A 23,758-nucleotide genomic window follows, 5' to 3' on the forward strand; every position below is an offset into this window, starting at 1 on the left:
CCCACTACAGCCTTAAATCCTTTTCTATTTCTTAATTCTACCCATAAAGTCTCCACTGCTTGCTTACCTCTCATTATATCTTCTCTTATCAATGAAGTAATTTAATCCTTAATCACTAAGACTACTCCTCCCCTGCGGAAGGACATATTGGCCTTGGAGGGAGTGCAGCGTAGGTTTACTAAAATGATACCCGGACTTCAAGGGTTAAGTTACGAGGAGAGATTACACAAATTGGGGTTGTATTCTCTAGAGTTTAGAAGGTTAAGGGGTGATCTGATTAAAGTTTATAAGATATTAAGGGGAACAGATAGGGTGGATAGAGAGAAACTATTTCCGCTGGTTGGGGATTTTAGGAGTAGGGGGCAAAGTCTAAAAATTAGAGCCAGACCTTTCAGGAGCGAGATTAGAAAACATTTCTTTATACAAATCATAGAAGTTTACAACATGGAAACTGGCCCTTCGGCCCAACATGTCCATGTCGCCCAATTTATACCACTAAGCTAGTCCCAATTGCCTGCACTTGGCCCATATCCCTCTATACCCATCTTACCCATGTAACTGTCCAAATGCTTTTTAAAAGACAAAATTGTACCCGCCTCTACTACTGCCTCTGGCAGCTCGTTCCAGACACTCACCACCCTTTGAGTGAAAAAATTGCCCCTCTGGACCCTTTTGTATCTCTCCCCTCTCACCTTAAATCTATGTCCCCTCGTTATAGACTCCCCTACCTTTGGGAAAATATTTTGACTATCTACCTTATCTATGCCCCTCATTATTTTATAGACTTGTATAAGATCACCCCTCAACCTCCTACTCTCCAGGGAAAAAAGTCCCAGTCTATCTAACCTCTCCCTATAAGTCAAACCATCAAGTCCCGGCAGCATCCTAGTAAATCTTTTCTGCACTCTTTCTAGTTTAATAATATCCTTTCTATAATAGGGTGACCTTTCTATAAAGGATTGTAGAAGTTTGGAACTCTCTTCCGCAAACGGCAATTGATACTAGCTCAATTGCTAAATTTAAATGTGAGATAGATAGCTTTTTGGCAACCAAAGGTATTAAGGGATATGGGCCAAAGGCGGGTATATGGAGTTAGATCACAGATCAGCCATGATCATATCAAATGGCGGAGCAGGCACGAGGGGCTGAATGGCCTACTCCTGTTCCTATGTTCCCCTCTACCAGTTTCCCTATCCTTCCTGTAGACCTTATAACCTGGTATATTCAGTTCCCAGTCCTGACTGTCTTGCAGCCATGTCTCAGTAATGGCTACCATATCGTTCCCTCTAATTTAATTTGCGCCTGCAATTCATTCAATTTGTTCCTTATACACCGTGAATTTGTATAAAGAACGCTTATTTGGACCACGCACCCTAACCTGTCCTTCTGCTCTAATATTGTTTTTCTCTCTCATTTCTTATTTCTCTCTCTTAATTTAATTACTTTACATCTTCTAGTTTTCCCTTTACTTGTTGTACCTAAAGAATAATTTCTGACTATTACTCTATTCTCTTCCTTTTCGTCTGTTTTAGAATTATTATTTATACTACCTTTTCTACCTGAGCCCTCCCCCCATTTACTTGTTTAAAGTCCTTGTGACCACTCTATATATCCTTTCTGTTAGGACCCTGGTCCCAGCCCAGTGCAAGTGGAGCTCGTCCCAACGTTACAGTACCTCCTGTCCCAGTACTGGTACCAGTGGCCCATGAAGTGGAACCTCTCTTTCCCACACCACCCCTTCAGCCACATGTTCACCTCCCTAATCTACTCATCCCTATTCCAATTGACCTACGCTTGTTTATAATCCAGAGATTATAACCCTTGAAGTCCTGTTTTTTAATTTAGCTCCTCGTTGCTGGCACACTCTGAACAGGACCTCTTGCCTACTCTTTCCTATGTTGGTTGCAACAACTGGATCCTCCCCCTCCCTCTCCACTATCCATTCAAGCTGGTTTGAGATGTCCCTCACTCTGGTAACAGGTAGACAAATGCAGTCATTTTGCTTAATGTTCTCTGCTGATGGCCCTGGAGTTATCTTTGTTTTCTGACATGAGGATTCTTCCATTCAAAGACTGAAGCAGCAGAAATCTTAATTTTCTTAACTATAAGAGGAGAATTTGATGATTCCACCTCAAAGTACTCACAAAGGTGGGTGAACTAAGCCACAGTTGGCTTAATGTGCAACATGGTTCAAAGTTAGGACATAGTTACTTCATGATTCATTCTTTATACAGTACTTCTAATAGTGGGAATTGATACTAAACATATTCCACAATACTGTAATTGCCAAGTCAGCGGCCAGGAGACGAGCAAAGAAAATTAGAAGAAAATTTGAGAGGAGGAACATGGTTCTATGATCTCTCTACTGTTCTCCTTGAGCTGTAGTTAAATTCCGTTACGGTGTGAAATTCAGATTATTTCCCAGTATAGATTTTAATCAAATTTCTTTACAAACTGATAAATATTTGGAATAACCGACCAGGTAAGTAAAATTAAAGATAGGACTGTTCAAAAGTGAGGATGGGTGAGCTGGAGCCCTAGAGGACGGAGCTCCGATAGGCCAAATGGCCCTCTCTCTTTCTTGGCCTTTCTCATGTTCTGATGTGTGCTTTTTGCGATCTCTTATGCAGCAACTGTCTGGACTGTGGTATCATAATCGTACCCATCACCCCGACATCTTCGCAGCACAGAATCACCGCTCTCCAAAGTTTGCTTCTCTGGTGTGCTCGGCATGTGAGAAGTCCTTTGCTAGCATAACCACTCTAAATAAGCACATGAAGTCTGACCATTCAGGTAACTTCTTTTTTCTGGTTGTTGCAACATCACTCGATCTTATTGCGTATTCATGTGGTTTAGTACTGAGCTTATATGGAGGAGGAAGGCGCCCTTGGTTTGACCCCTGGTCTGGGGTGCTAATTGACACCTGAAGACAGTGATGATTTGGGCTAGGTGGGTTGCTATAGCTGGTCTGAATATGCCAGGTTAGGTTGCAGCAAAATCATTCTTGCACTTGATTGAAGCAGAGATGTGTGTGTGTATGGATGTCAGATAAGCATATGTTAGGGTTCAGCTACAACAGCTTCACTGTTGAATAACTTGTGATCTCACACTGTAGACTTCCGTGAGAAATATGCCACTTGATAGAATGATATAGCACCGAAGGAGGCCATTCGGACCATTGTGCCTGTGCCGGTTCTTTAAAAGAGCCCCCCCTCCCCGATCTTTCCCCATAGCCCTACAAATTTTCCCCCTTCAAGTATTTATCCAATTCTCTTTTGAAAGTGATTATTGAATCTGCTTCCACCACCCTTTCAGGCAGTGCGTACCAGATCATAACTCGCTGCGTAAAATTTTTCTTCCCTCATGTCGCCTCTGGTTCTTTTGCCAATTGCTTTAAATCTGTGTCCTCTGGTTACTGACCCTTCTGCCACTGGAAACAGTTTCTCCTTATTTACTCCATTAAAACTCTTCATGATTTTGAACACCTCTCTCAAATCTCCCCTTAACCTTCTCTGCGCTAAGGAGAACAACCACAGTCTCTCCACGTAACTGTGAAGTCTTTCATCCCTGTTACCATTCTAGTAAATCTCCTCTGCACCCTCTCTCAGGCCTTGACATCCTTCCTAAAGTGCGGTGCCCAGAATTGGACACAATGCTCCAGCTGGTGTTTAACCAGTTTTTTTTTAATATAAGGTTTAGCATAACATCCTTGTTTTTGTACTCTGCCTCTATTTATAAATTGTAAACAATTTTACAACACCAAGTTATAGTCCAGCAATTTTATTTTAAATTCACAAGCTTTCGGAGGCTTCCTCCTTCCTCAGGTGAACGTTCACCTGAGGAAGGAGGAAGCCTCCGAAAGCTTGTGAATTTAAAATAAAATTGCTGGACTATAACTTGGTGTTGTAAAATTGTTTACAATTGTCAACCCCAGTCCATCACCGGCATCTCCACATCATGGCTTCTATTTATAAAGCCACAGATTCTGTTTGCCTTTTTAACAACCTTCTCAACTTGTCCTGCCACCTTCAAAGACTTCTGTACATACAGCCCCAGGTCTCTCTGTTCCTGCACCCCCTTTAAAATTGTACCATTTTGTTTATATTGCTTCTTCTCATTCGTCCTATCAAAATTAATCACTTCACACTTCTCTGCGTTAAATTTCATCTGCCGTGTGTCTGCCCATTTCACCAGTCTGTCCATGTCCTAGAGTCTGTTACTATCTTCCACACTGTTTACTACATTTCCAAACTTTGAAATTATGCCCTGAATACCCAAGTCCAGGTCATTAATGTATATCAAAAAGAGCAGTGGTCCTAATACCAACTACTGGGGGACACCACTGTATACTTCCCTCCTGTCTGACAAACAACCGCTTACTACTACTCTCAGCTTTCTGCCCCTTAGCCACTTGCGTATCCACGCTGCCACTGTCCCTTTAATCCTGTGGACTTCAATTTTGCCAACAGGTCTATTATGTGGTACTTTATCAAACACCTTTTGAAAGTCCATATATCCAACATCAAATGCACTACCCTCATCAACCTTCTCCTTTACTTCATCAAAGAACTCAATCAAGTTAGTCAAACATGATTTGCCTTTAACAAATCCGTGCTGAGTTTCATTTATTAACACGTATGTTTCCATGTGCTGATTAATTTTGTCCCAGATTATTGTCTCTAAAAGTTTCCCTACCACTGACATTAGGCTGACTGGCCTGTAGTTGCCGGGTTTACCCTTCTACCCTTTTTTGAATAGGGGTGTAACATTTGCAATCCTCCAGTCCTCTGGCATCACTCCCATATCTAAGGAGGATTGCAAGACTATGGTTAGAGCCTCTGCAATTTCCACCCATACTTCCCTCAGTAACCTAGGATGCATCCCATCCGGACCCGGTGACTTTTCTACTTTGATCGCTGCCAACCTATTAAGTACCTCCACTTTATCTATTTTTATCCTATTCCAATTTCTCTACTGTCTCTTCCTTTACTATGACATTGACAGCATCCTTTTCTTTAGTGAAGACAGATGCAAAGTACTCATTTAGTACAAATGTAAGGAGTCTTACAACACCAGGTTATAGTCCAACAGCTTTATTTGAAATCACAAGCTTTCGGAGCTTTCCTCCTTCGTCACCTGACGAAGGAGGAAAGCTCCGAAAGCTTGTGATTTCAAATAAAGCTGTTGGACTATAACCTGGTGTTGTAAGACTCCTTACATTTGCTCTCCCCAGTCCATCACTGGCATCTCCACCTCATTTAGTACGTCAGCCATGCCATCTGCCGTCGTAAGAAAATCTCCTTTTTGGTCCGTAATCGGCCCTATCCATCCTTTGACTACCCTTTTATTATTTATATGTTTGTTTTGGGTTCTCTTTTATGTTATGTGCTAATCTATTATATGCTCTCTTTGTCCCTCTTATTTCCTTTTTCAGTTCTCTGTACTTTTTGTATTCAGCTTGGTTCTCTACTGAATTATGAGCCTGACATTTATCATAAGCCTCCTTTTTCTGTATCGTTTTAACCTCTCTATCTTTAGTCATCCAGGGAGCTCTAGCTTTGGATGCCCTTCCTTTCCCCCTCGCGGGAATGTGTCTAGCCTGTACCCAAACTATCTCCTTTTTGAAGGCTTCCCATTGCTCATTTACAGTTTTACCTGCCAATCTTTGATTCCAATCCACCTGGGCCAGATCCCTTTTCAACTCAATGAAATTAGCCCTCCTCCAGTTGAGTATTTTCACATTTGACTTTTCTTTGTCCTTTTCCATAACTATTCTAAACCTAATAATATTGTGATCACTATTTCCCAAATGCTCTTTCACTGAAACATGCTCCACTTCATTCCTCAGAACTAGATCCAGCACTGCTTCCTTCCTCATTGGGCTGGAATCAAGAAAGTTCTCTTGTACACATTTCAGGAATTCCTCCCCCTCTGCCCTTTACACTGCTATTTTCTCAGTCTATATTTGGACAATTATCACTACTCTAAAGTTCTTGCTTCTTTCTGCAATTGCATGCAAATTTGCTTCTCTATCTCCTTCCCACTATTTGATGGCCTTTAGAATGCACCCAGCAGTGTAATAGCTCCTCTATTGTTCCTTAATTCTAACCAAATAGATTCTGTCTTTGAACCCTCAAGTACATCATCCATCTCTAGTGCTGTAAGTGTATTTGATCAATACTGCCAACCCCCTCCTTTTTTTCCTTCCCTCTCTTTCCTGAATACATTATAGTCAGGAATATTAAGTGCCCATTCTGCCCCTTGTTTGAGCCAATTTTCTCTTATTACCACTACATTATAATCTGAGCGGGAACTTGGAGGGGAAACATCCCTTTTTCTTGGTCTCTTTAGACTGTAGTTTAGTATCAAATCAAAGTATGACTTTGCAGTTTGAACCCAGATTTTTTCCCAGCGTAGACTTCATGAAATTTGGTTCAAATTGAGGAACAGTAGAGGAGCTATTACGCTACTTGGCTTATTTTTTAGACCACCAAATAGTGGGAATGAGATAGAGGAGCAAATTTGCTTGCAAATTGCAAAAAGATGCAAAAATTTTAGAGTTGTGATAATGGGAGACTACAATTATCCTATAAGTGTACTGTTTTGGCTGTAAAGTACAATACATTGAATTTATTTTCAGTTGTAGCTTCTTCCCTGCCCTTTCCCCCTATAGCTATAGCTGTTAATGCCCTGTTTCTGGACCTCTCTTTATACTGGAGGGAATGCAATAAACTCTTCCAGGGTAATGATTAATGGTAAACTGACTGATGAGAGGCAGGGTGTGTGAGCTGGAATACGAGTTGCCTTTCATTGTTTGTAAATATTGCAAATGTACTTGCTATATAAATGTAGGTGTAATTGTTGTTAACTCCATGTGCTATTTTCAAAATGTCAGTGATTTGAATCGTAGCTCCATACTGGCTCTGCAGTGCGGTTTGGAGATTGTATCTCACTGTAATTTGTCCAACATGTTCTGACTGACTGCCAATGTTGGAAGAGTGCAAATTCAGTCCAGATCAGTTGTTACCCTGTACATAATTCTCTTATTTAAAAAGTGGTACATATTGGGCTGTGATTTCCCACATCTGCACTTGCCAGCCTGTGATATTCCCATCATTAAAGTGAATGGGTGGAAAATCACAGGCTGGTGATGGCAGAAGTGGAAAACCCCGACCATTAGCTCTTAAACCTACCAGTTAATATTAAACTGCATTCAATATAGAATGCATCAATAGTAGCAACTTAAAATATAATATCAGTGATTATCATTTAATTCTAACTCCACCAGCCTTTTCTGTTGATGAAATATTGCACATTATTCTCTCAGATATCAAGATGTTGGAGTGTGAGAACTGTAAAGACACCTTTGCCACACAAACATTGTTGCACATGCACATGAAGTCCAAACACTCAGGTAAGTGAAGCTGTAACCTGGGTCGAGTTAATCCAGTTGGAATTCACATAAAGGGACAAGTCCTCTGATTTTGGATCTTTGGACCTTTGAGTGAACGTTTCTGTACTGCTCTTCGTGCTATTTATTGCAATGCGACTTTGTGATATTGCAGCATGACATTTTATGTTTCATGTCAATCCAATTGTTGCCATGTTAAGAAACCAAAGAATATTTTTTATTGCCATACAACCTTGTACCTGTTTGAGTTTTTGCGCTCCAGATTGCAATGGGTCCAATCTTCAATTAGTACAAGTTGGTTTTCTGTGGTGCTGCTAATAGATAGGATAGTAGCATGCTCCTCATCCAGTTAGATCAATAAACCTGCCCCATGCTTACCACAATCACTTAAGCAAATAAATCTGTGGCTGTTCGATAGTTATGTAAGTAAACAAATGTGCCACTTGTGCATCATACATATCAAGAAACACACAACAGATGACGTGAAATAGAATATACACACATTATATATTATAATTATAATATAACCCTCCGAGATCTCTGCGCTCTAATTCTGGCCTTTTGCGCATCTTCGATTTTCATCACTCCACCTTTAACAGCTGTGCCTTCAGCTGCCTAGGCTCTAAGCTCTGGAATTCCCTCCCTAATCCTCTCCGCCCCTCTATATTTCTCCTCCTTTAAGTCGGTCCTTTAAACATACCTCTTTGACCAAGCTTTTGTTCACCTGAACTAATATCTCTTTACGTGGCTCGTTGTCAAATTTTGTTCGATAATTGCTCCTGCGAATTGTCTTGGGACGTTTGACTCACTATATAAATGTGAGTTGTTGTAGGATTGCGTAAATATATGCAATTATATATAAATTTAAATGCTTCAAATGATATATCAAATTATAAACACATTTGAAATATAAATACATATACATTTCTAAATATGTAAAGTTGTGATTTTATAAGCATATTTGAGCATGTGTGGAATATATTTACAATATACTTTAAGATAAATACATGGGATTGATTTGGAGCCCATAGGTCACCCAAGAGACTATAAGCTGGGCTGAGGCTCATGCTAGGCCCCAGATGAGATCTGCCTAGTACGGGTGCAGATTCAGTGATTGGGGGAAGTGGAAAGTATGGTTAAAAATAAAATTAATTTGGACTGGTGTGGGCGCAGTGAATCAGAGAGGATGCTCTAGGCTGGGACTTACTGTGTGTAAAAAAAAAATACCCTGGGGTGATGGAAGCGACGGGTTGGGCTGGCGGGTGGAGTACAAGGCTGACCTCTTGTAAAGCTGGATCTCTTATTGAGGTCTGGCGTGGCCGAGTGTGGGGTTGAAGTTTGGACTAAGAGTGAGTGATAGGGAGGGAAATTTCAATAATAGTGTGGGAGCCAAATCAAAATAAAATTAAAAATAAATTGCAAACTGGTGCGATGACACCAAGCACTACTTCCAAGGGCATGGATGATTGATCTGTGGAATCACATTGGATCACTGGAGGAGTGCATCTAAGTGAAGGCATACAACGCAGTTCCCATGGGCCAGTTAGATCGCAAAAAGGGAACACTTGCTCAGTTTTTTAAATATAGATTCTTCATTGTTTCCCATGCACAACAGCAGAGTCAACACAGATTCCCACTGAGGAGGGTAGTGAATATTTTGAGCACCGGTGGTGCTACTAATGATAACGAGAGGTTTGTCCCATTGTTCTACACCCTATTCTAAGAAAAAGGCACACTTCTGGCATCTATTCTTTTCACCGTGCCAAGTTAAACTATACTGCTGAAGCCTCCCATGTTAATGACGTTGTCATGGTGGAGCTTATTTGATCATACTTTTTCTTTGAAAGGTGAAAGATACTTCCAGGATTGAGGTACTTCCTCAGGGCAGGTGTATCCTCCTTTTGAAAGCTATTCTGCGTGCCCGTTTTTGCTCTTGTCAGAGCATGGTTACATGCAGTAACTGCTTCAATCTTAGAAAAACCATCTCACAATGTGAAAAGCTATCCTAAAGTAGCAAATTGCTTCTCAAGAGAAATCCCAGGAACTTTAAATTGAGTCTGTTGACTCAACTGGTATCCTTTGTTAGCTCTGCTGGAACATCTTGCAGTGGGAAGTCCAGAATTTTCTGTAGTCCTGTATCCTTTAATTCTAGGGCTTGCATTGACTCAATACAAGTGGAGGTCGAGCAAAGTGTGTTTGTGATTGGCATCCAAGGTTTCAGAATTTGATATCGAGCAACTCTGACATTAATAAGGAGTCGGTACCTTGAAAAAAATTGAGTAACAGAGAAAATTTGTTGTGGCCAACAAGTTCATTCCTTATTGAGGCATCAACCCCATGTGCCCACCTTTTCACCAAATACCTCAAAGCAGACTTGGGTCTACTGGTTCTTTGGCATTGCAACACTTGATGCTGACATTTAGTCAGTTTCAGTGCCTTGTGTGTGACCTAATGGCATGCAGGCTTGGAACAGAATGTGGTGCCAAGGCTTCGACATTGGTTGTCATGGTGACTACTTTTCAAGGAAACTGTTCATCTTTGGAGCTATTCTGTGTTCCTCTTTGGTTTATGAGGCGACAGATGTTGTAACGATATCCAGTACCAGTGACTCTCACATAGCGCATTGTGAACTGCCTAACTCTGTTGGGGGAGGGGCATAATGTGAAATCCTCTTTTGAGCAGCCAACAGTTGTTTCTTAAGGTTTTTTGCCTTAACATCAGTACCACCAGCTTTCTACATGTGGCAGCAAACTCCTTACTTGGCACATGGCAAGCACATGGGTGCAAACTGGCGTTGTACCAGTCGAAGGCCATTACTACTTCCAGTGACTTTTCCCTTCCTCACTCGCCATTCTGTGAACCTGTTTGAAAAGAACAGGAAGACTAGATTCCAAAACTGTGGACTGAAGGCCAATCAGTGGTTGAGCCTGCTCTACGTGGTGCTTTGACATAAGAGCATTACACCAGGAAGTTTAGGATTAGAAAAACCACCTTTGACCACCAAGCCTTTCTATAGATTACATAATCTACCCATCACAAAGTCTGCCTCACCTATTTAATCTGCTGAAGCAAAGTTCTACATAAAAACTCGTTTTAAAATTAATTGAGCAGAAATCCAGAATATTTGTCCATCCTTCCATCTCCTCTGGACAACATTCCCTGTCCCAATGCACAGCGATCTCTACCAACCCCACTCCCAGCTAGACATTTATTTAACATTCCTTTTTAAACAGCTAATTGTCTCAGCATCAACTGCTTTTGCTTGGAGTCTTTTACGTATCCATAATGAGTGGGGGATGTTTCCGGAAATTTCTTGTCTCACTTGAGACTTGTTAATTTTAAACCTTGTCCTCAAGTTCTTTGCTGAGAGTAAAGTCAAATAGCTGGCATACATCTGTTATCTTTGCTCCTCAGCATTTTAAGATCTGGATTATGTCACCCCCTTAATCTTTTTTCCAGTGAAAATAAGTTCAGCTCTCTGAGTCTCTACTCGTTGCTTGGAACCCTATATCCCGGAATCTTTTGCTACTTTCATTTGAACTCAGTCTAAAACAAATATGATCAAAACTGATTAGAAGGGAGGATAGAGAGAGTAGGATTTAAAAGCAGTTTCGTAGAGTGGTTGGGAGTGGGTAGCAGTGTCCCGCAGGGTTCTGTTCTGGGACCACCTCTGCTCACTGTATATCAATAATTTGGCATAGTAAATAATTCTGAGGACGAAAGGAAGCTGCAAGGGGATATTGATGGAATTATAGGTGGAATGGGCAAAAAAATGGCAGATGGAATTCAATGCCAATAAATGTGAGTTGGTAGCATTTTGGTTTTAGAAAAATGTAATTATACCTTCGGGAAAACTGATGAGGAAGAGCGAGGGATTTGGGAGTTCAGGTTCACAAGATATTAAAAGCAGCATCTCAAGTGGATAAGGCCACAAAAAAAGCTAATGGAATACTTGGTTTAGTGGCAAAAAGTACAGAGTAGAGTATAAAAGTCAATCTGCAATGGTGAATCTATATAAAACCTTAGTATGACTACAGTTGGAGTACTATTTGAGTTTTGGGTTCCAGACTATAGAAAGGGTGTTGAGGCAATAGAGAAGGTACAGTGCAGATTCACCAGGACACTGCCTGGTATGTGGAAACACAAATATGAAGAAAGACCCGAGACATTGGGGCTGTTTTCATTAGAACAGAGGAGATTAAGGGGTGATTTGATGGGAATGGGGCAGAGAAGACCAAAAGGAAGACAGTTTCTAGTGATTGAGGGTCTAGAGCAAAGGGACATGAATATACGATTAAATAAGAGATTTAGAACAGGGAGCAGGAGAAACGTTTTCACAGAGGGTTGTGAGGCTGTGGAATGCACCGCCAGAGTTAGTGATTGGAGCAGAGACCATGCCAACTTTCAAGAATAGGTTAGAATCACACAGCACAGGAGGAGACCATTCGGCCCATCATGCCTTTGCCAGATCTTTGAAAGAGCTATCCAATTAGTCCCACTTCTCTGCTCTGTCTCCATAGCACTGCAAATTTCTCCTTTACAAGTATATATCCAATTCCCATTTGAAAGTTACTATTGAATCTTCTTCCACCACCCATTCAAGTAGTGCATTCCAGATCATCTGACTTGCTGCATTAAAAAAAAATTTCCTCATTTCCCCCCTGGATTTTTTGCCAATTATCTTAAATCTGTGTCCTCTGGTTACTGACCCTCCTACCAGTGGAAACTTTCTCCCCATCTACTCTATCAAAACCCCTCATAATTTTGAAGACCTCTGTTAAATCTTCCCTTAACCTTTTCTGCTCTAAGGAAATATCTAAGGTTAGATAGTTGTTGAAGGAAAGGGGAATAAAGAGATACGAGAAAAGAGCAGGTACATGGGATTAGGTCTATTTCTCGTGTGGAGGATAAACACCGACATGGCTGTTGGGCCGAACGGCCTGCTTCCGTGTGTAATTCTACGTGGACCTAAAAGTCTTAATCTACTCCATTGTGAAGTCAAAGTTCAAGATGGTATCTGCACCTAAACTAATTCAGGTGATGCATCCAGAGATTGGCTTGCAGCCATGGATCTCAAAATATCTAGACTTTCGGACTGGAATTCGTATGTCTTACACAAAATTATTAAAATTTCATGTGAAGCAGGTTCATTACTGATACAAAATTCTTGCATTGGCATTCAAAGTGTCTGCCAGCTGTGGTAGATTTTCTCAGACTGACAGCTACATGTGGAGCTGCAGTTAAATGACTCGCTTTTAGAGCTCCCTCTCAGGACTCTGTTCAGTAGTTGTCCAGCAGGTGGAAATTTCCTTGTACATCAAGAAAAGTCCCAGCTGCAGTCAGTCCAGATTCTACCACTCATTGGGAGCCTACAGTACTACTTGGAATAATTATGTTTGCATGTCAAGGTTAAACAAATGAGGAAGAATATTATATTACTCTATAGATGTCAATCTTCACATACAAAACTCTCTCCCTTTCTGCCCCCCTCCCCCAGTTCTGTTCCTGGTCTATTATTGCTTGGTGGTGCTGCTACAAATCCTTGTACATGTTTGCCTTTTGTTTCTATTGGGGTGTCTATACTTGTGCTTGCAGTCAAAGAATTAAGGGTGTGATTCAGAAGCAGTCTTAGACAGTGAGGTGGTGAGGAACAGCTCATCAAAATATCTGCACAGTAGGGCAGAATTTAAGTTCTGGTGTTGGATATTTTTTCCCCAAATGGATGACTGTATGCTCAGCATGGAGATTAAACCACATTCGAAACATTAAAGATGGCCATGCCTGCAGTAGGTAATCTGACATTGCTCATAATTGCCACCTTCAAGCCAAGAATATGTTTGATTCCAAAAACATTCTTTGATATTAGCTTAAAGGGGCAAATTAGCTCTCAAAAAAAATCTATGGACCCCTCCCCCCCCCTGATATTTTGGTACAGTAATCAATGCTATGCATGTACTTTGATAACAGGAATGTGGTGTGCGTCCTCATCAGGATCTCATCCAGTGGAATTAATAAAGCTGTTGTTTTAAGTACCTGACTTCGAACAAAATTTATGGTGCAACTGCAGTTGAATATCATTAGATTGGCATATACAGTAGATCTGGTTATACCATAAATTCACCAACTCTGTGGTGCTTCACTGTAATGCAGATGTGTTTATTTGTAGAGAAACACAACAAATAAAATTTAATTTGCTATATTATCGCTTCAAATTGACTTGTGCTCAGTGTTTCAACAGACTTGCAATAAATGTGGAATTTTCTTATAGGAACCCATCCATTTAAATGTTCGTACTGCCCGTCAACATTCAGATTTCCCGGAGCTTTGCATCATCATTTGAGCACAGAACATTTAACTTATCAAACCAGCAGTTTTCTGTGTGGGGACTGTGCCCAGCTGTTCAACTCCCAGCAGGAGTTAGAAGAACATCAGAGGAACAAGCATGCTGGAATACTGTTCGCTAATGTTCAGGAAGCAGCCCAAATGGTAAACGTTCAGGCAGGTATCGGGACTAGCAATAATGCTCTGTTGGGTGTTGAAGTGTTAAATGCTTACCTTGCCCTTTAAGTGTGAGTGGGGGGAAAAACTGTCCGTCTTTTTTAAAAATAGCAACTGTTAAGAATAGTAGTTGTGAATGAAGCCTTTTATTCATTTTTAATTCAACATTTATAGTAATTCATTGATTTCAGTATAAAATGATCTGTCCTATTCACTGGAATGGCACAGGGAAAAGGTGTTAGTGATCAAGTACTTTGCAATGGTCCAAAAAATTTACTGCAAAACTAGAAGCAGCAGTGGTAAACAATACTGATGCTCACCTTTGGTCTAGACATCCCTCCATACTCTGCTTTATCCTTTATCTTGTATATTACATCTGTACTTGTTGAGTAGACAGCAAGCAAAAATATTGAAACAATGGAACTGTTTAGAAACTCTACATTTTCTTTCATGGGGAAAGAGGATCTTTTTAAAATCCAACGTTACATCATATTTATAACTTGTCGAATTTCTGGTTTTCGTTTCTTGCACTTCCTTTCTTGCTCCCAGCTTACCTTGTTCCCACTTCGACTGCACTGTTGTTTAGTCAGTCACATTCTCATTCCCTTCTCGCTGTACATCTCCCACCATCTGCTCCGTAAATGACTGCTACAGAATATTACTCCAACTGTGCTAGTGCCATGAAAATGTTTTTAAAGGTTTTTCAGTCACTGGGAATACAAATTCTGCGTTTAACAAGTTTCTTTATGCCCACCACAGTCTCTCTCTCCCTCAAATCGCTTGTTTTCCTTCACACACTTTTTTCCTGTGTTTACTAAAGAAATAAATTAATTTTATTTGGTTTTCCTTTCTGCTTCGGCTTCCTCTCCAGGCCAATATTAGCGACAAAATGGCCTGTACCTGTCCAGTTTGTACACTGTTCGTCACTCCTGTTCCACCCTGCTTTACTCCAAAAAAGCGAGGTTGTACCATGAATTAAAAATAATGGAGTTATTTTAACTCTCGTATCACCCCGGCGATTTAGGGAGGGTGAAAATTGGCCAGGGTTTCTGCTCCTGATCACTACCCAACTCAGCTGTACTTACCCCTGCGTCAAATGGCCTGCTGACACTTGAAGTTCATGCATGAAAAGTGGGCAGTTGGGTGAGTTGTCGGAGGACGTCTGGATTTTTGGAACTGCACCCCTAGCAAGGAGAGAGCACCCATGAGAGACAAAGTAAAGGGAGAAAATTGGCAAAATGTTAGCCACTGTCCAATTTTCAAGGATTAACATAGAAACATAGAAAATAGGAGCAAGAGTAGGCCCTTCGGGCCTGCTCTGCCATTCAAAACGATCATGGCTGATCGTCTAACTCAGTACCCTGTTCCCGCTTTTTCCCCATATCCCTTGATCCCTTTAGCATTAAGAAATATACCTATCTCCTTCTTGAATATATTTAATGACTTGGCCTCCACTGCCTTCTGTGGTAGAGCATTCCACAGGTTCACCACCCTCTGAGTGAAGAAATTTCTCCTCATCTCGGTTCTAAATGGCATACCCCATATCCTGAGACTCTGACCCCTGGTTCTGGACTCCCCAGCCATCGGGAACAACATCTTTGCATCTAGTCTGTCTCGTCCTGCTAGAATTTTGTTTCGATGAGATCACCTCTCATTCTTCTAAACTCTAGTGAATATAGGCCTAGTCGACCCAGTCTCTCCTCATATGTCAGTCCTGCCATCCCAGGAATCAGTCTGGTAAACCTTTGTTGCACTCCCTCCATGGCAAGGACATCCTTCCTCAGATAAGGAGCCCAAAACTGCACACAATACTCCAGATGTGGTCTCACCAAGGCCCTGTACAACTGCAGTAAGACATCTCTAGAATTTAGTAAACGTCAAAAATTACTAGTTAAAGTTCTTCTAATGTTCATAATTGCAAATTGTTCACACTGAGCCATTTATTTTATGAGGAGTTTACCTATTTCTGACATGTCAGAAATAGGTTGGATTTTTGTAAAACATCCCTGGTAATTTACACACTGAGCAAATTAGTTTTTGTTCTGAGAAATCTGTTTTCCGACTTGGACAGCTTTCTGTCCTTTTCCTTGATATGGATGGATATCGAATAACCAATAGCTCTGCTTTCCTCTGATTTTTAAGTGGACTAATGCCTTTTTCTCCACCACTATATTCCTCAATGTTTCTTTTAGCTGCTGTATTTTTAACCTGCTTTTACCTGTCTTTCCTGATGTACTAAATCACACTGCCTACTAGGCCCCTTCAATATTTTAAAATCTTTCTGTTTATCTCTAATACTTCTTTACATCCCTAGTTAATTAAATTGACCTGCATTGTCCTTTAATCAGTTTTGATTTGCTAGAATGAATTTTGAATGTCTTAACAACATTTCCTTAAATACTTCCTACTTTTCTACTGTACATTTCCCAACTATTGTGTGCTAATGAACTTTTTGACCAAACTTGAAGTCAGCTTGGTTAAAGACTATTACATTTATACCAGTCTACTTTTTGCACCCTCTTGAATTCTATTATGATCTTGAATGATCCACTGCCTTTACATTAAATGCTGTATCTGGGTCATTACTGAAGCTGACATCCAGAAATGCCTCAGACAACGATGGCTGTTTGATAAATTTGAGCGAGGCATCAGTCCTGCACCATCTTTGAAAACATGCATTGCCCCTCAGTGTTTTGTCTGTTATTTTCTCATAATTAAGATTCTTTTTACTCACTTTCCTTTTCTGTGAAAACATCTCCCCTCGTCCCTCTTCACCTGCTCAGAAGTACAACAGCAGCACACTCCTTTAAATAACCGTACCTCAGATCACACCATCCCTAGTGCTTCAGTCAGGCTGGTGTTATCATTCATTTGGATGCAATGCCTTCTTTCATCTATATTGCCTTTCCAAAAGCTGCTTTGTTGTCCTGTCCCTTCTGTAAACTCCATATTCTAGCATTTTACCATGTCAGTTTCCTGCTTTGACCAGCTCTCTGCCATTCAAATTACATTGTACTTTTTCCCCCAACACATGTTTCCAATTCTGCAAACTTGTTTCATATGCTGCTAGTAATCAGCTGATGTTCTACTCAACTAAAATTCCGCTCGACAGCACAGGAGTAAGTTTAAGGAGGATTGTTTTAAAATCAGCTGCTGCTCTTAACACCATCTCTGTAACCAGTGGGCCATGGCTGCATAGGAGGAGCATTCTTTCTGGCCCCCTCAACAAGCTATGACACCTGGAGTGGACCAGTGGCAAATCAAATCATCATCAACTGTTCCAGTAGAGCAACAGAGGAGATTACTAATAAGGAACCTCGATTATCTGCCACATCCTATTATGTGCAGACGGGACCGTTCATTGTGGTGGACGATCGAAGTTCCACTGTATTTTGGGTTTCATAGCCACAGTATTGGTGGCGTATTTTTGAACGCCAAAAATGAATGGTCTTTTTATAGTTTGTATATAGCAGTGCAGTATTAAATACGGTGTACTCAAGACTTCAGCCTTTCTTCAGTCAACCAAGCACTTTGTTCCTGCTCCTCCTTTAAATCGAGTCATCTGGCCTGGCTCCACTTTTGTGGAAGCCTTTTCTTTTCTCCCCGTACTTCATGCCCGCACATAGAGACGACGCAAGGATTTCATCAGTGGTAACTGCCTCAGATCACTGGCACCTAGCACAGGCCCCCATTGGGTACAGAGCTCAGTGTATTGAAGAGCAGACTAACGGGGAGAAACACCAGCAAAGAACACGTATTCAGAATAATTGAAGGAATTTATTTTCCTTAATTGCTAGTCGATTTTAAGCAATGCTTTATATTCAAAAGAGCAGTTATCATTTATAAATATGTACAGTGCTATTCTGATAATGGTATTTAATGAGAGTTTTATTAAACCAATTATTCAAAGTAAATTTCATTCGAATCCTGCAGTGCATAGTACTATAACATACATGCCATCATGCTGTTTTTATTTAAGACTGTTGAATGGGATTTATTTTGGAATAAGACAAATGCTAATACACAAAGCAGGAGCAGGACTGCGGGTTCTTCGTGGGCTTGGTTGCCTATTAAATCATAAACCCACCTCAACTGTAGACTGTAACTATGAGGCAGGACGGACATTTTTTACTGAATTTGAATATTTTTTTCTTGGGCGTGAAGAATTTGTGTGGGAAGGAAAACTGGGTGATGCATGCTAATCTTTCACTTGTGGAGCGAAGGGCAATTCTCAGGCCTGGTGCATGGCAATCCACAGCATAACATGGTACGAATCGCCGTCTCGGTCACATGTACCAGAGCGATAAGTGGTTGTGGGTGTTTGAAATGTGGCATTGGTGTGGGTGTGGTTGGGGATATTGCAAAAGAAGATGCAAGAAATAAATGAGTGTTTTGGGTGAAATTCATGGAAGAATGGGTCAATTGAACGACACATCTGAGCATCTTAAATTTTACATGCAAAAGTTGAAACAGTTTAATATAGTATTGAAATAAAAACAGAAAATACTGGAAACAATCAGCGGGTTAGACAGCATACGTGGAGAGTGGAAGGCAGGGTTAATGTTTCAGATCTCTGACCTTTCATCAGAACAGGAAGATGTTACAGATGGACGGGGTCAGAGACAGGCTCTTTGTTCCTCCGTATAAACTGTTCATTTGAACCAGATGTTACAGATGAAGTGTCATAGACCTGAAACATTAACCCTGCCTTTCTCTACACATGCTGCCTGATCTGAGTGTTGCCAGCATTTTCTGCTTTTGTTTCTGATTTCCAGTATCTGTAGTATTTTGCTTTTAGTTTATAATGCAGTATTGAGTTTTGTCACACTGGGTACTTTGTTTTTTAAATTTAGGTTATCCAAGCATCTGAACAAATGACCACCACAGAACAGGTCATATCGCTGGAGGAGACTCAGCTCAGCAGTGTCACATCGCAGGTGTTTGTGGCACTGCCTGACTCCCACAACAGTTCCTCAGGACCCCATGAAATTGTGGCTCTGAATGTGGATGACTTACTAGATGGGACTGTGACACTCATCTGTGGAGAGACCCCATGAAAATCAGAGGATTTAAAAATAGATAACGTTCTAAACACATCCCCTAAGGCTTTCAGTAATATGAAGAGAACATTTTTCTTTACAATCTAATTTATGGTCACAGATCATATCAACTTTGTCTCATTTAAGCGCTTTGTTTCCACAACGATTTTAATATGAGTTTAGAAACTTAATACAAATACCTAGTAACTGTCATGAACATTTGTCGTGACATAGTGCCCTTTTTTAAAACGAAAGTTGTTGAGCTGCATTGTATCCAGCGGTAACAACACTGGATGATCCGTTTCAACCTAGTACCTCATACCTTTCATACGATCACAGATTCTTAAACAATTGCTGAGGATATTGGAGAATTTTCCCTGATGGCTGAATGAATGTCGAACCTTACAGACCAGGATGACCCCAGGTTCGGTCAATGGTCCGCGCAGAGGTAGCTCAGCACAGTGGTAGAGCCACCAAATCAGTTTCAGCATTCCCATGGTAGGGAGGGGGAATAATCAACCAGGGCTCTTGGCATGCTGGAAAGGTGTGTTGAATGCCCTTGGGCACTGGCTGCCCTCTGATATCGCAGCCATGTAAGTGTATTCTGGTGTGTATCATGGCCTCAGATAGCAGAAAAAGGGGAGAATAAAGAATACATATTCATTTTCCTGATTAACAAGATGGATTTGAACAGTGTACAAGAATTACTGTGCATTATTCAGGATGGCTTGTGTTATTGCTCGCGGCTGGTTTATAAAAGTGGTACAGAACAGGGACCAGATTTCAGATTGATATTTACAACTGAATAAATGAAGGGCAGATCCAAACTGGATTTAAGAATATATTGATGAATCACCAACTGTCAACTTGTCTCACACAGTTCTTTAAAACCAGTTTTGACAGATCAGTCCTATATCTATAAAATAACTGGCTGCATGTCTTTGCCATTTTGCATCTATCCAGTAAAATGAAGAGGAATCTCACTGCCATTTGCACTAGTGAAATAGACTCCCTGTACTACTCCAGTTTTGGATCCATCTTAGGCTGCAGTTACATTTCCAGACTTGCAGCACAGATTCATTGCTTGTACATTGATACCTGCATCCCATTACTTAGAAAAAGGAACAGATTCCCAGTGCAGATCCTTTAATTCCTTCGATTTGATCACATTCTTCCAAATTCTGATTTCAGTTGGAAGTAATCCTTCTGTAGAAGTCACCTTCTACTCCAGATTGAGTGTGAATTTCATTACAGTGTTGAGCACTTGTGAGAGAGAGAGAATCCACTTCAGGTTTGCTTATTATAGAATGTCGGTTTACATCTTTAACCTGTCAAACATTTCTAGTTTCCTTTAGTAACCAGCCAGTATATTCACAATTAGATGCTGTTAATTGTTCCGAATAGCATTTTAAATATTTTAATTTAAAGCTAGCTAATGAGGAGAACGCTTGGGATTTGATTTGAATGTATCTGTGTGTAAAGTTGTGATTAAACATTACTTCCAGATTAGTAATATTCACCTTACAGGTGGCAAAGGATGAGCTCCAGGTTAGATTTAAACATTTCAGATCAGTTGTAGTTCTAACTGCTGGAGTGAAATCCAACTGAGTGATCAGATGGGGTCGGTATCTATCCGTTCATTGGTCATTGTATATGGATCTCGTTTATGTTCTTAAATACAAGGACCATCTGCTTCTGAACACTACATGTACTTAGTTCTTTGTTACATCCAGCCAAGCTAGTTCAATTATAAACTGGTCCTGAAGAACATAAGAAAGGTCATGGATAAGAAGAGATAGTCCAGCCCTTCAAAGCTGATCCTTCTGGTGCCCTAACTCCCCATCACAGCATCCAACTGTATTTTCAGTGTCCTTAATGTTTAAGTGTCTAAAATACTGGCAGATTATTCCAAACATTTCTCACAATTTGAGTAAAGAAGGTCTTCCTAATATATCTGTCATAAATTTGCTTTTCACTAATTTAAATGAATGTCCTGTGATTTAATGTTTCTGACTTGCTTTATAGTTTCCTTATTTATATCATTTCACATACCTCAATGAATGCTCTCCCCTTCACCTGTTTCTATCTGACTATAGTACCTGAGCTTCTCTTATCTTTCCTCATCCCCTGAGTTGCTTTTCTGCACACTTCCTAACAAGTTTTTTAATGGTGTTGTGCCCAGGACTGCAGGCTTGGTCTGACCAAGCTATTGTAAAGCATTAGTATAACTTCATAATCTCACATGATCAGTGTACTGTACAGATAAGGGAGAAAGAGTGGATGAGATTATCATATTGGATGTAATGTCGAAATGCAAAGCACTAGAGAAGGAAGAGTATAGCCAATATCTGCAAATTTAAATGGTATTTTTTTCAATACTGCAGACAGATGGGATTTCTCCAAATTAGAATGACTAAGGATAGCTGGGAAGCAATACAGAAGAGAGTCTAATCCCAGATATTAGAGGAAACAGCTTGTGATGAACTTAGGACTCCTTAGTTTCAACCTTACAGGGTCACCAAAAAGAGAGTGTGAACCGAAACAATGTTCTCAAATACACCAATGTAGCAGGACAAGCGGGCGCAGTTCAGGGATGTGAAGGGCAGACGGCAGGAAGAGTAATCAACAACTGGAAGGATTTGCTATGGCCAGGACACTGGATTAGTTTAAGGAACTGGATGCTGTAATGGAAAGGGAGGCTTGGAACTGTGGAAGGATGAGACCAAATGGGATGAAGGACCTTCTTCGTGGAGTCTGTGTTGATTTATCTTCTTTCTGAAGGTTGAGTCTGAAATGGAATAGAATTTGGTCATTTCTCATCCAGTTCTCAGCAGACACTCTCCTTAATCCTTCAATATTTGAGCTGCCTTTTTCACAGTGAAAGAATAGTGTGTGTAGGAAGTGGAAATGGATCACTGCAGGGATGCTGATCTGATGTTTGAATTGAAATATGTTGATATAATAGGAGAGCTGTGTTGAGTTATTGACATTTCTTGGCTGACATGCTGACAGCTTGTCTAAAGAAGATTTTTCTCAAAACCAGTTTTACTAACTCAACTTTAATGGACTCTCCTATTCCATCATATCCCACTTCTGCATTTTACTGGTGCCACGCTTGGGTACACTGGGCAAAGGGAGAAAATGATTCATTTCCTCTGTACTGCCATTTGTCACTTTTATGAGCAGATTTACATCAAATGTGTGCACAATTCAAAAGCTAGATACCCCATTCAGTACTTAAATGGTTAAATAATCTGAAATTTAGGAGGTGTCTTGTCCAGTTAATTTAGAATATTAAATAATAACTTAATGGAGTCGACTGAATTTACAACCCATGAAGTGGGTGCTATTGGATGTGATACTGGAAGGCTAATCGAAAAGACAAGTCTGTAATGATGTCATGGAATAATATTTAATTGTGACAGGCAATTATAACTGGAGTTGTAAGTTTATACAGCCTTTCAACTATCTGAACCAAAAGTGCTATCATTGGACAAAGTAATGCAATTTCATCTGTCTTCTCCATTAACCTTATGAAACCAGAGAATATTGATATAACTTAAAGGGAGAGATTGCTTTTTATAGCCTGAACTATTAAAATATCTTGGCACCCTCAGAATGCTTGCCAACACTTCCTCGGTCATAAGACCACTGGGAGTTTGTTTCTTTTTTCTGTTCCATAGCATAGCAGAAATGGTGATTTTTGCAATAGAAAAAAACTAAGGACTCCCAAGGACATGGTTGCAAGAGTGGGTAACCAATAGATTCACCACCTGAGAATTCATTTATATTGTAACCTGAAAAGTTTTCTCACTGTAGCCTTGAAATAAGTGGTGGGATTTTAAATACAAGTTTATTTTTGGAAAAAATAGGAGAAATAAATATCCTTCATAATGAAGGGGGGCAAGAAATCTGGCAACAGCAACTTGCTAATTTTGTTCTTGTTTTGTTTTTTAAAATTATATTCTAGTGACCAAGGTAACAATAGCTGGCTTGCATTAAATGCTCATTGCAAACAATGGCCATTGTTATAGCATGTTGGTCATTGTGACTAATTTTTTTAACTGGAGTTTTCCACCATGGCCCTTTTTGTGGGTTATTATTTTAGAATATTTCAGCTGCATCAGAGAAAAAAAACTCCAGAAAAGATGGAAACAGAAACTACACAACAGGTTGTGAATTCTAGACAATATTGCACGTTTAGAACTGACTTGCTCTTTTCAAAACCTAGCCTGTGAGAACTATGCAGAATGTTTCTTAAAATGTACAATATGAATAAAAATATTGATTCGCATCTAATGTATTGATTTCTGTAAGATTTATTAAGCTTTTCATATTGAATCTGCAAAATATCTTCTGCACTGTTTCATCTCCACACTGAGGCCTCACCCCCTCCTGGTTGTCCAGTATTAGATTTAATTACAGTAGGTGTACTTTGAGAAATTGTTTAATAGAATTAATCCCTATATCCAATTGACCATATCTTCCTTAACTGCAAACAAAAAAGATGAGATAAGAATCTGTTCTAGTTCGTTGATCATCCACATTAACTGAATGGGCCGCCATTCAAATGGCGAAAGCCCACTGAGGCACTGCCCGTTCTAATAATTTACTGCCATATAGGTGAGGTGAGAGTGACTGCCCTTGACATCAAGGCAGCATTTGACCGAGTGTGGCACCAAGGAGCCCTAGTAAAATTGAAGTCAATGGGAATCGGGGAAAACTCTCCAGTGGCTGGAGTCATACCTAGCACAAAGGAAGATGGTTGTGGTTGTTGGAGGCCAATCATCTCAGCCCCAGGGCATTGCTG

The 23,758-nt window shown here is 40.3% G+C and overlaps 1 protein-coding gene across 2 annotated transcripts in view; it reads left to right on the forward strand.

Moving 5' to 3' along the window:
• zbtb40 (zinc finger and BTB domain containing 40) overlaps nt 1–23,247 on the forward strand; it is a 94,670-nt gene extending 71,423 nt beyond the window's left edge. Inside the window, exons 15-18 of one of the 2 annotated variants that reach the window (XM_067970689.1) lie at nt 2,631–2,793; nt 7,328–7,414; nt 13,680–13,909; nt 18,763–23,247. In XM_067970689.1, coding sequence (XP_067826790.1) covers nt 2,631–2,793; nt 7,328–7,414; nt 13,680–13,909; nt 18,763–18,966 — 684 coding nt within the window. In that variant the 3' untranslated portion in view covers nt 18,967–23,247. The remainder of the gene's footprint in view (nt 1–2,630; nt 2,794–7,327; nt 7,415–13,679; nt 13,910–18,762) is intronic. The other variant, XM_067970690.1, reaches the window with a different exon arrangement.
• Nucleotides 23,248–23,758: the final 511 nt, after the last annotated feature.

The sequence above is a fragment of the Heptranchias perlo genome, chromosome 32 (genome assembly GCF_035084215.1).
Source record: "Heptranchias perlo isolate sHepPer1 chromosome 32, sHepPer1.hap1, whole genome shotgun sequence".
Lineage (NCBI taxonomy): Eukaryota > Metazoa > Chordata > Chondrichthyes > Hexanchiformes > Hexanchidae > Heptranchias > Heptranchias perlo.